The sequence below is a fragment of the Alligator mississippiensis genome, chromosome 11 (genome assembly GCF_030867095.1).
Source record: "Alligator mississippiensis isolate rAllMis1 chromosome 11, rAllMis1, whole genome shotgun sequence".
NCBI classification, from domain to species: Eukaryota; Metazoa; Chordata; order Crocodylia; family Alligatoridae; genus Alligator; species Alligator mississippiensis.
This window is the reverse complement of record NC_081834.1, coordinates 23,075,869-23,088,491: the sequence shown is the minus strand read 5'-3', so window position 1 is coordinate 23,088,491 and position 12,623 is coordinate 23,075,869. Positions and strand designations below refer to the sequence as shown.

At 42.5% G+C, this 12,623-nt stretch overlaps 1 protein-coding gene across 1 annotated transcript in view; it reads left to right on the top strand.

Annotated features, from left to right (window-relative positions):
• The window catches only part of MYO5C (myosin VC), a 67,449-nt gene that overhangs the window by 52,247 nt on the left and 2,579 nt on the right, over positions 1 to 12,623 (top strand). The window contains exons 31-40 of the mRNA XM_014605954.3: positions 53 to 116; positions 1,176 to 1,329; positions 1,847 to 1,934; positions 2,297 to 2,395; positions 3,356 to 3,510; positions 5,246 to 5,335; positions 8,507 to 8,657; positions 9,826 to 10,108; positions 11,745 to 11,919; positions 12,388 to 12,468. Of these exons, the coding sequence (XP_014461440.1) occupies positions 53 to 116; positions 1,176 to 1,329; positions 1,847 to 1,934; positions 2,297 to 2,395; positions 3,356 to 3,510; positions 5,246 to 5,335; positions 8,507 to 8,657; positions 9,826 to 10,108; positions 11,745 to 11,919; positions 12,388 to 12,468 (1,340 nt within the window). The remainder of the gene's footprint in view (positions 1 to 52; positions 117 to 1,175; positions 1,330 to 1,846; positions 1,935 to 2,296; positions 2,396 to 3,355; positions 3,511 to 5,245; positions 5,336 to 8,506; positions 8,658 to 9,825; positions 10,109 to 11,744; positions 11,920 to 12,387; positions 12,469 to 12,623) is intronic.

Sequence of the window (12,623 nt, the reverse complement as noted above, 5' to 3'; positions counted from 1 at the left end):
GGGTTTGTTTTGGGTTTTTTGTTTTGATTTTTTTGTTGTTAAATTATCACAGGAAAAATGGAAGGAATATCTGAACAGTTGCATCATAATCTATCAAAGGAAGGAACCCCAAGGAGGTGAGTGGTATTTATTTCGGTGGTGTTTTTTGTTATCGTTGTTGGGGTTGTTTTGCTTAAAAAAAAAACAACTACCCTATTTACTTGAATGTAAGATGATTTCCCCCCCCCCCCCCCCCATTAGATTCTATAGATGGAAAATGTATTAATTTGTTATAATTTTCCATGTATAGAATATAATTATTAGAGGACTGTCTTGAATTCATCCTCCCCACTGCAGGGGGGCAGGCAGGTGGTATAGGAAAGTCAAGGAGTTCCCCCTACTTGTGCTTGCCACCTCTGTTCCCTTCCTGACCACCCCAGCCTCTAGCCCCTTCTGTCTCTGCTCCCCCTCCTGCATCTCCCCCCAACTTCTGCTCCCTCTTTCTCCCTCCCCACCAGCCTTTGCTTCCTATTCTCCCCCCCACCCCTTACCCTTACACTGTGCCAGTGGGCTCTGTCCCTTTTTAACCTAGGGCACTGAGCACAGCTCCAGCACAGCCCGCTAGCAGCTGTGCAGGCTTCAGGCTGCTGCAGTGGGCTGGGCTGGGGCCGTGCTCAGTGCCCTAGGCTGCAGTGTGCACAGTCTGCTGGCACTGACCAAGGGTAAGGGGGCAGGTGGGGAACAGAGGCAGTGGGGATGGGAGGAGATGAAGGACTGTAGAGGTGGTGGGTGAGGGGAGCAGGTAGCAGTTGCAGCTACAGCCCCAAGTCCAGATAGGGGCTGGAGCCCAAGCCAGAGCAACCACCTGCTGGCCCACCACCCTTGTAATCTATTCTAAGACAAGGGGCCCGCCCTGTTAAATGGGAAAAAAACTTTGTCTTAGAAGTGAGTAAATACAGTATTTGAGAAATATGGATATCATGCCACAGTTTGGATGGCCAAACACAATTTAAATCTTTAAGTGCTGGAATTTTATTTAAGAATCACTATACATTCCTGGGGGACTCTGTGGGAAAGTACTTCTGGTAACTTGATAGGTGCCCCAGAGGGAAAGAACACTTAACCTGTTGTTTAGCAATATTGTACCTTGTGGGAAGAAGGATAAGAAAAGAATAAGACCTTTTTGTGATTTCTAGAAAACTGGAAGCTGAGAATGAAATATACACAAAAGAAAAAGAAAAGCTGATTGCCACAAGCCAAGAAATTCAGGAGACAAACAATCACTTAAAGAAACAACATGAAAATGAAATAAAGAGGCAGGAGGCATCTCGCCTTGCTGTGGAAAACATGGTGAGGAAGCAAAGTTCTCTTCAGAATCCATAGCAGAGGGTTAGTAGGAAAAGAAATCCAAGATTGTGGGGTATGAACTAGACACTTCCCTGCACTGCACAAATGTACAAAGGGACAAGAGAATGGGCAGGGGTTGTTCCAGGTCTATATTGGGCCGGGCATATGTTCCCTCCTTGTATTGTGCCTGTACAAAAAATGAGGAGCTCTAAAGCCAGCAGCAGCTTTAGACATCTGAATGGGGAAAGGGACAAGGTCACGACCCTATTGCTGCTACAGCAGATCCAGGCCACCATTCCTAAATGGCAAACATGCCACTGTTGTGTGAGCTTTCCATGCAGTCCCTCTGTTCTGTTTGATTAATGTGCATTGCCTCCATGAGCTATCACTGGATACTAGTATTCCTACCCTCCCCCACCCCCAGTGCACAGGTACAAAATTACATACAGAAGTGGAAGGCATTGTTTAAAGAACTATAGGTAGTTACAGATTCATTGACTCGTTTTGTTTGATTTTGTAGGAGCTTGAAGAAAAGCTAGACATGAAAGACAGGATGATAAAGAAACTGGAGGATCAGATCAAGACTCTTACCAAAACTATTGAAAAGGGTAGGACTTACTTCATACAGTTTAAAATAATTTTGAATGGATGGCATAGTGTAAGAATGAGAATGTGTGTTGGTCACAGTGTTTTGAAATTCAAAATGTCATAATTTCTTCCATTTTTTAGCCCATTCTTGACTAATATTAAGATATGTAACTAGTGTCTTTCTGTCTTTGTATTGCAAGTAGTGAAGTCAGTAAGATTTTTTTTTCTGTGGGGAAGTGTTTGCCAATAATAATTGGACCCATAAGCTGAAGGTATTTTTGCAAATGGGAACTACGCTGTATTTGTTACAGTAAGAACTGCAGCTCTCTAATAATTTGTTGTAACATTTACCTACAAGTAACAGTATTTTTGTGTTTGACAGCCAATGAACTGCATGTGCCAGCAGCACCTAAAGAATACATTGGAATGATGGAATACAAAAAGGAAGATGAAGGAAGAATTGTTCAAAATCTAATTCTTGGTATTTCAGTAGTGTTTTAATTATATTTAGTTATAGAGCGTTAAATAAATTCCAACTTTTTGTGTTTCATTTATCTCGTTATTAACTCTGATCTTACCTCCCTTCTCTCTCAACTCTAACATTACTCCTAGGGGCTTCATACTTCTATTAATGGTTGATTCATGTTTCAAGGGCAGAAGTGCTTTATTGGCGTTTCAATCTGACTCCACTATCTTTCTTCATCTTTGTTCATTTCTGAAACTAGACATCTCAGAAGTACTCCAGGACCCTGAATTTCTTTTGATTCCAGGTCTACTTTGTAAGTTATCAGTCTCATATCTAGTCCTCACCCCCTGGCTTATCTTTTCTCATCCATCCGTGGTGTGGATATAACATCTAGTTGTGATCTGTATTGTGTGGGCTTGACCCATTGTTGTCCCACAGCATTGACCCCTTTCGGTCAATGGGTATGAACCCATTTCCTTCCCTAACTTTCTCTACTCTAAGGGTTGCACTTTCACTTATGTCTTCCTTCATGACCTTTTTCCTTCCTCCTGAATAATTTCCAACCTTTAAATCTTACCATAAAACCTATATCCTTGCTTTAAGCTTTTAATTTCCCATGATCTTCACTGCTCCCATTAACAAATATGCAAGAATGGTTGATATCTCTATTGCCTGGAAATATCATTTGTCTTTTCTGACCTATTGAATTGCTATTAGTATCCACTTACAAGAGACATTGTACTCTATAAACTATCACAGAATTTCCTCTGTGGCCCTGCAAAGCTTATATTACTTATATATGAAATACCGTAAATGGGAAGATATGGTATCATAATCAATTCATAATTTGGTTATTGAGTGTGATTTCATACTGTGTTTAATTAATTTAAGCCATTTACCTTTTGAATAATAACTAGATGGGATTGCTGTATTTTCTTATAAATAGTGACTGCCCAATGACTCTGTTTTACACAGATCTAAAGCCACGTGGTGTGGTAGTAAATATGATACCAGGTCTTCCAGCTCACATCCTGTTTATGTGTGTGAGATATGCAGACTATCTCAATGATGCTGATATGCTGAAATCTTTCATGAACATAACCATTAATGGGATCAAGCAAGTTATTAAGGTAAAAATATTTCTTGTGCACTTTGCTGTTTTGTAGGTTTCATTGTCAATGCATCTAAAAAGTATAGAATGTGCACACTTGATGCCTGGAAAAACACTTGAGTTTTCATCTATTAGGAAGATTATTGTTGGTCATATTTTAACGATAGTAGCACTGCAGTAGTGCTACATGCTTCTTGTGCTGCTCTGAGCTCAGTACACACATGATGATTGTTTGTCCCAGACGGTTGATGAGGTTGAGCCATAATTTTTCTGAATACAGTATAACCTCATAAATCCAGCACTCAAAATTCTGGAATTCTCAAAAACCCGGCACTGCAGGCAGGTGGCATCGTCGGCTCCCGGGGCTGCAGCAGGGAGCACAGTGGAGGGAACTGTAAGTGGGTGCGGAGTGCAGGGCAGGGGGCACAGCTCCTGCTGCTATGTGCACCACAGGAGGGCTATGGGGCTGTGCTGGGTTCTTCCTGGGGGGCATGTGCCCCTGGATCTACACACCAGAGAGCAGGCTGCCACTGCAGGCTGGAGCCAGTTGCGGCACCAAGGTTCTTCCCAGTGCTTGGGGCAGGTGGCAGCCTGCTGTCATCTGGCACACTCCTGGGAAGAGCCTGCAGCCCTTCTGGGGTGCATGTAGCAGTAAGAGCCACACCCCCAAACCCTGCACCCACTTACAGTTCCTTCCACTTTGCTCCCTGCTGCAGCCCTGGGAGCCGAGGATGCCACCTGCCTGCTGTGCCGCACCCTTCCCCCAGCCCCTTTCCCAGCCCCAGCCTCACTCATTCAGAAATCCAGAATTTTCAAATTTTCGGCAGGTGCTAGGTCCCCAGCTTGCCAGATTTATGAGGTTATACTTTACTGGATATCTAAAAAACCAGTTGCTAAATATGTTAAGGTTGCCCATGTTTTCAGCCAGAGTAAAAATTGCTGAAAGCAGCAAAAATTGTTTAATGTGTGTGTTTGATTCTGGATTCTTTTGTGTGGAATATTAGGTGGTATTTGCATTATGTTTGAAGAGTGTACTAGCTTTTTAAAATGGTTCTTGTTAACAAAGCACTTAATGCATTTAAATCCTAGAAGATCAGTCCACTGATGAAGCCATGCTATAAGCCAGGATCAGCAGTCTGTTGATTCATATGTCCTATAAAGTCAGCCATGTCATTCTTTCAATATTATATTGTGAATTTGTGATTCAGTAAAGCAAAATCCTGGTTCTTTTTCCAACAGAGGTGTGAGCAAACCACAATTTATGCAACCAGGTTTGCAGTAGGGATGTGTTGTCAACTTATTTACAAACCAGTTCATGTTACTGTTCATGCCTCTGTATTGATTACATCCTAAGAAAAGCATGTAATTAACTTGCTAACAAAAACCATATTTACCTACAGCTATGACTTGTGTAGGCTCTGCTTCTGAATTTCAGATGGGCCCCTTTAAATAGTTTACTTTCAGTTGTCTTTATATACAGTTTTTTGTAGTGAAGCCCCCCATTCTTGCAGTACTGTTTTTAAGCCTCTTTTAAACATGTCTCATCCACATTGTCTAGCCACCCCATGGTACTATTACATTTAAATAATTCTAAGTATGTTGTGACGTGGAAATGAGAAGATTTCATTACTGAAGTATAGAGTACTTCAGAGACTCTGTCAAGTTCCTTTGCTGTAGCATGAGACTATTGTACTAACCTTCTTTTGATTTTAAGGATTATATTTGTTTAAAAGATTTTGCTTATCATTGTTTAGGAACATATTGAAGATTTTGAAATGATGTCTTTTTGGCTCTCCAATACATACTATTTCCTTAACAGTCTGAAACAGTATAGTGGGGAAGAGGTAGGAATCGTTTCATTACTTTCTGTTTTATATAATTTCATTTAACTTCCTAACCAAATTGGACAGGAGTCATCAGCCAGGCTGTTTCACTGAAATATCTGAAACTCATTTATTTGAAATTCAAATTCTTTAATAGTTGTGATGTTGGCTTACATGTGTAATAAAATGGAATTGACCTAATATTCCAAAAGAGCCTAAGAAAATGTTAGAACGCTAAAATATTATTTAAAGCAAAAGAAAGAAACTTACCTTGGGAGTGCTGCTTAGTTTCATCTTCAGTTTAATATAAATAGGTTCTCAGAAGAGCAGTTATTTGTATCAAAAATAATTGTCACCCTTTCTTTCACTCAATTGTTACTGCTTCAGGCAGATATTGTTGCCATTTGATAACTGAGGAAGATTAAAATTTAGAATGCAATCAAAGAAGAAACCCCAGGAAAGAGTAATAAAATATTCAGTTTTACTTTGGTTCAGTGTGAAAACCAGATGAAGATTATTTTTTTCAGCTGTTTCATTTTGAGTTCTGTGGTTAGCAGAGGGGCAGGCAGAATGTAGGCCTGATCCAGCCCACCAGGCCATTCTGTCTGGCCCACGGGGCCCCTCCAAAAAACAATTAGTACTGGCCCAAGGCTGCCTGCTGAAAACCAGCTGGAGGAGAGGAGGCTTTTAGAGGTTGTGCACCACTGCATCGAGTGGGCTCTGTGGGGCGTCTGGCACTCCATCTGGGAACCCCATGTGAAGGCACCAAGCACTATGGTGCATGACTGGACAGCTGGTGAGTGGGGAGGGGAGATCCTGCCTGCAGGAGGGGTGGGTGGGGGTGGGACTTGTGTGTGGGTATGGACCCTGCTGCCATGGTGCACAGTCCCTGCCGGCAGTGGCAGGCCCTCTGGGCACTCCTGGTCTAATGCAGGCAGAGCCCCCTGGTGGCATGTGGCTCCAACTGAATCCTGGGAACTGCATATGGCAGCATGGAGCCCACCCGGCCTGGCCCACTGGCATGTGCCTTCGAACCAGACCAGACTGGCCCCCTGCCAGCATATGGGGCTTCTGGCACAGCAGCTGGGAGCTGTGCGCCATCAGGCTGGGCCAGCTCCATGCCTCCACATGAGGCTTCCAGCACTCCAGTGGGAAGCTGCACATGGAGGCATGGAGCCGACCTGGCCCTATGGCTTACAACTCCCCGTGGCTCCCGGTCTGTGCACCATCAGGCTGGGCAGCTCCATGCCTCCACATGCAGCTCCCTGCTGGAGTGCTGGAAACCCCAAATGGAGGCACAGCGCCAACCCGGCCCAATGGCGTGTGGCTCCTGCCTGTAGTGCTGGGAGCCCCATGTGATGGCACTGAGCCAGCCCAGTCTGGCTTGAAGAAGTGTACCAGCGGGCCAAGCCAGAGTGGCTCTGTGCCGCCATGTGCAGCTCCTAGGATTCAGCTGGAAGCATGTGTCGCCAGGGGGCTCTGCTTGCTGTAGGCCAAAGCGCCTCAAGGGCCTGCTGCCAGCTGCTGCCAGCAGCAGGGGCTGTGCACCATGCCAGGTGGGGAGGTGGGGGTGCATGGTGCTGAAGTCCACACACACCCCATACCCACCCTCACACATTCCCAGAACTCCCCCCACCACAAATGCCACACCTCCCATAGACCCCCAACAAGACCCACACGCCTTCACACCCATCCACAAATCTCACACATGCATACCCCCACACAGTATACAAGAGTAAGATTTTATTGTGAACTATGATGCAATTACCTCTAGATACACTATGCAAACACACACAAATCAGGACAAAACTCATTTTTTAAATAAAATTACAATATGCTATAGTAGATGTTCAATTTTTAGTATACGAGTTACTGTTTTTCTGGTTCCAAGGTGGCAAACCCGCCTTCCAAAAGGAGTACTTCTGGGGAAGGGGAGGGATGTGATTTCTGGTGGCAGAAGTCAGGGGTTAGGGGTGGGATTTCCGGTCCCAGGATGGCAATGAGGGGGTGGGGCACCTGCCAAGAGGTGGGGCTACCCTTGTGGCCTTCTACAGCTCACCAGAAGTCATTAAGTGGTTCTCCAGTCAAAATAATTGCCCACTTCTGGGTTAGTATGAACCCCAAATTCTAAGCATATTTGACGGGAGAAAGATATAAACCCATATGGATTCTATCTAAAGGCAGTATTCGCCTTCACCACTGCAAATTAAAAACAATGATTTTAGAACTCAATGTATGTGATTATATAAACTGCTGAGGCAGTTATATGAAGCTGCTCCGATGTGCTGTAATTACAGGACTTAGGAGCAGACTCTGCTGGAGCATGGTATTTAGTGCGCTTCGGCGTCATATGGATCAGTGTCCCCATGCTGACAAATGGCGGCTAGGGCACTTTAACTAAAGCTTGTTCAGTGAGCTTTAAAGCATCTCCCTCACCATTTTGCAAGACAGGGACATTGATACACGTAACACTCCGGGCACTTTAGTTAAAGCGACTCTCAGAGCTGCTCTCATTAAAGTGCCACTTTCCCCCTGCCCCCCCCATGCATACACACAACACTCTTGGAAGACCTGTATGGACACCACTGGACTCCCCCTTGTGGCCATTTTGTTCACTAAGCTATTGAAGCAGTAGGAAAGAGGCAATGTCAACTGAAAGTAGCGCAGTGGGGTTTTTTTCCACAATTCCACTGCAGACCTGGAGGTAGGTTTGATCCTAGACAGTAGTTCCAGGCTTGGGTGCAAGTTTGCTCCTTTAAAGTAGCTCTATAATGAACTAAGTATTCTTTGGGAGAGACGTATTTTAATCCAGAGTTCTGAAGTGGAAGCTCGCTTTATACAAAATACAAGACCCAGAACATTTTACAGTCATGAATAGACGCCTTTTAACTTTTCTCCAAAGCAGGGAAGAATGAATTTCATGCATTTCATGTGAATCTAGAGCTTGATCCAAATCCCTTAAAATCTGTGTCGGTCTTTCTTTTGGCCTCAGCAGGCATTGCAGCATACCAAGTGAGCAGTACTAGAAATATATGTGTATAATGTTCAGGACTAGTAGTAACTACTAATTAGTTTTGACTTATTTTGTATCTGTTTGCATACAGAATTTGCTTATCTAGTTCACATACAGCACTTTAAAATGTATTGGTACTGATGATTTTTAGTATTTATCAGTTTAAAATGTGCTTTCAGGAGTTCATGAAGCACAACACTCCCCGTCAGAATAAGAACTGTTTGAAGCATTTTGATCTTTCAGAGTACAGACAGATACTTAGTGACTTGGCCATTCATATCTATCACCAATTCATCATTGTAATGGAGAACAACATTCAGCCAATGATAGGTAAGAGGGAAGAAAAAAATTCAGTGAAAATAAATCCACTGATAGCTTCTTAGGTATTTGAATAAATCTTGTATGTGAACACAGGGACAGGTAAAAGTGCTGTCCAACCTACATGCACAAATGCTGTTTATAATACAGGTATGTACACACTCCATGTGCGTGTGTATATACATTTGTATTTATATATACATATGTGTATTTTTTACACAGAGTTTTATTGACTGGAATATCACCAGAAGTTTTGAAAATGCATTATCCCTTACAGCAGTTTTTCCCAGTGTGGAGCAGGCCCCTGGAATGCAGAAAGTTACTGGGAGTGGAATCAAAGATGTAGAAATTAAACATGTTAAAAATGCTTGAGAGGGTTGAAGGAGGCTTGGTTAGTATCATTTTCCTACAGGTGGGGGGACTCCTTAAGGAACACCTGCCTTCCAAGTCTCCCCTTCTTCATTTGCCCTGCAGTTCTCTATCCTGACTCTATTCCAACTGGACTTACAGGCAACCAGTTATGAAGCAGCAGTGTGTTCCATTTCTGTATTGCTGTTTTCAATGTAGGTTTCAGATTTTCTTCTTGAGGACTGCTGCAATTCTGTTGTTACACAGTGGCTTTTTTTTCTTGTCCTTCTCTAATTATTTGTGATACCACAAAACCCTTTTTAATTTAAGGTTGTTGTAATGCAGACTTTTACCTCTCACCAAAATGTTAACAACAGATGGCAAGAAATGGCTTCTGGAAGTTACAGGAGCTTGTACACATGATGAAATTGGACTTTTAAGCAGTTTAATTGCCCTTTTTCACCATCTTAATGACCTCACTGTTTACACCTGTGGTGGCGTATTATGTTTTAATTTCATCATGGTGTACATGTGCGGCAGTGTATTTCATGTTAAATGACTTCGTATGTAGCAAAGTAAAATGCATCCGATGTATTTTAGTTTGCTACGTAACAAATTGCAGTGATACATCCAGAGAAGGAGGCGGGGATGCTGCATGGGGCAGATAACATTGCCTTCCATCCATTTTGGAATACCACACTGAGATAACAGGGCCTTGAGATTTATCATGAAAACATGCATGCCCATAATTTTCATACACATGCTCTTTCTCCATCATTACTAGAGTACCAACAAGCTTTAATTTTTTTTGGTTTTCCTATTGTCTTTTCAGTGCCAGGCATGCTTGAATACGAAAGTCTTCAGGGAATTTCTGGCTTAAAACCAACAGGATTCCGTAAACGTTCTTCTAGTATAGATGACACAGATGCCTACACAATGACTTCTATCCTGCAACAACTCAGCTATTTTTATAGCACGATGTGCCAGAATGGCTTGGACTCTGAGCTTCTAAAGCAGGCAGTGAAACAGCTTTTCTTTCTCATTGGAGCTGTCACCCTCAATAGTCTCTTCCTCCGCAAGGACATGTGCTCTTGTAGGAAAGGAATGCAGATAAGGTAAAGCCAATAAAGTTTCAGCAAGTACTCACTTGAGAGAGAGGATTGTTTACTACATTGTAGTGCTGTTCATTATGTTATTTGATGCCCTGTAAATATTCCAGTTGGAGGTGACAACCAGTTCTGACTCTCTAGTTGGACAAGGACTGTCCTATCTCTGAATTTTCTCATCTCAAAATACTCCATATTATGGTACTTATGACCATTTAAATTTATGCTTTACGTGAAGTACAAAATAAATATCATTCACAGCAGGTTGAAAGGCCACATGCTCAAATCTGGAGACTTTGTTGTCTTTCCCCCTGGGATATGTCTAGAGATTTTATTATACAAGTTCGTGCATATAAATGTATCATAGTGGATTTTATTGCATAAAGCAGAAACAATATTCCCCAACTAGCAAACAGAGAGAAGCAGAATTCCTTTACTTACTGATTAGACAGGCATCAGGACAAAACCATTGAGGATTTGTCCTGAGCCTCCACAGTTCCTTGTTAACATGTGCATTGAAGAGAATATAGATCTTACTTTTTGCAAAAGAGAAACAGTTAATTTGCAGGCCATTAAACGAGTGGTTCTCATCCTTTTTAGGCTCAAGGCACCACTTGGAAAATGCCAGCTCTTACTTTTCACTTTTTTTTTTTTACTACAGAAAAATATTAGTGCAGCTCTCTGTTGCAAAAAAACTCAGAAAGACGAAAACTTGGTCAGAATGTTTTTAACACTGTAAATTATACTTGAAATCTCTGGGTTTATCTTGTGGAGCTCGTTTGCACATGTAACAGTGCTAACATTGCTTGGCACTCTAGCCCCCTTGAAAGGTTCTCAAGGCACCCCAGGGTGTTGCAATACTCTTGTTTAGAATCCCTGCACTAGATAGTTTGGAGGCTGAACAAAAGAAAGTCAGTAGTGAGAGGGTTTTTCTGGATGACTCAGGGAAATGGCAAAGATGGAGATGTTTACCCTAGATCAGGGGTTTTCAATCTTTTTTTGGTCAGTGTACCCCTGGCAGCTGGTTGAAAAAGCAGGAGTCCCCCAGCAGCCAGACCAGAAGGGGGGGATCCCCCCAGTGACCAATCGAGGGGGGAATGGGGTTCCCCCAGCAGCCAGTCGACAGGGGGAGGGTCCCCTGCTGCTGAGTACCGCTGGAGGCTATCACAAATACCCCAGGGGTACGTGTACCTCTGGTTGAAAACCCCTGCTCTAGATCATCACTCAAAAGAACTTGACCCAAATGGTGCAATGATCATCAGCTCTTTGCTGTCAAAAGAACTGCAAGAGTTAAGTTGGAAAGGAATTTTGAGTACTGTTGCAACCTCCTGATAGGATAGGGCTACACATAGCGGTGAAACTGGGGAGTCATCTTTTCTAGTGCAGTCTATATGAAATGCAGAAAATAAACAGGATAAAATGGTGCAAATTTAAACTAGATTTTTTAAATGATTTTAATTTCTTTAATAATCTTAGGTAACTATATATCATTTTTTACCTAATGTGTATGAATTTTAACCAGACAGTCGTGTGTTCCTTTATCCTCCAGTGTTTCTTTATCGTCATTCATTACTGGGTTAGTTTAGCCTGACTAGTTTGTGAGGGGAAGCTGACAATTCTATGCTTATTTATGCCCTAACTCCAGATGCAATATCAGCTACTTAGAAGAATGGCTTAAAGAAAAGAATTTGCAGAACAGCACTGCCAAGGACACCCTGGAGCCTCTCTCTCAGGCAGCCTGGCTCCTTCAGGTCAACAAGATCACAGATGATGATGCCAAGGAAATATGTGAATGCTGTACATCCCTGTCCACTGTGCAGGTGATGAACTGTGTCATTTTCTACTGTCATTCTCTGTTTTTTGACAGAGCTCTCCAGCCTTCCACTTTGTGTATACAACATCTCCAAGTGCTCCAGCCCACTATATCCCACTCTAGGCTGTGAGTCTTGATTTCTTTGTTTGAATATTCAGCTTCTCTGTCTTGTTCTGTCATGGCTGCCTGTTCACCTTGTTCCATGTCTAGGTTTGCTCTCAGTTCTGTCCTCTTCTCTGTTCTCCAGGATCCTTTCCTTTTCTTTGGACTTAAGCTTTAGCAGGTATCACACTCGTAACATTCACTACTTTCCTGGGGGGGGAAAAATCTACCTCTTTAAAAAAAAAATGCTTACTGTGACTTCAGTCAGTTAAATACCGATGAAGACATAATGTTCATGCCTTTTCACTTGAATCTATTACTCTTTTGTGTCATGGATTGCAAACATTAAGCAAGTCTGTCTTAATTTATACAGATAGTAAAGATCCTCAATTCATACACTCCTATAGATGACTTTGAGAAAAGAGTGGCCCCAGCATTTGTTCGTAAAGTACAGGTAAGATCCATAAATTGTTTCCACTTATGCATTCAAGTTACAGTGGCTTTTCCACACACTCTTTACTTTCCTAAGTGTTCATACTAGACTTCCTTTCAAAGCATGATACAATTACTGCTCTCCTGTGTAAGGGACAAGAAAAGAATGATGTGAAA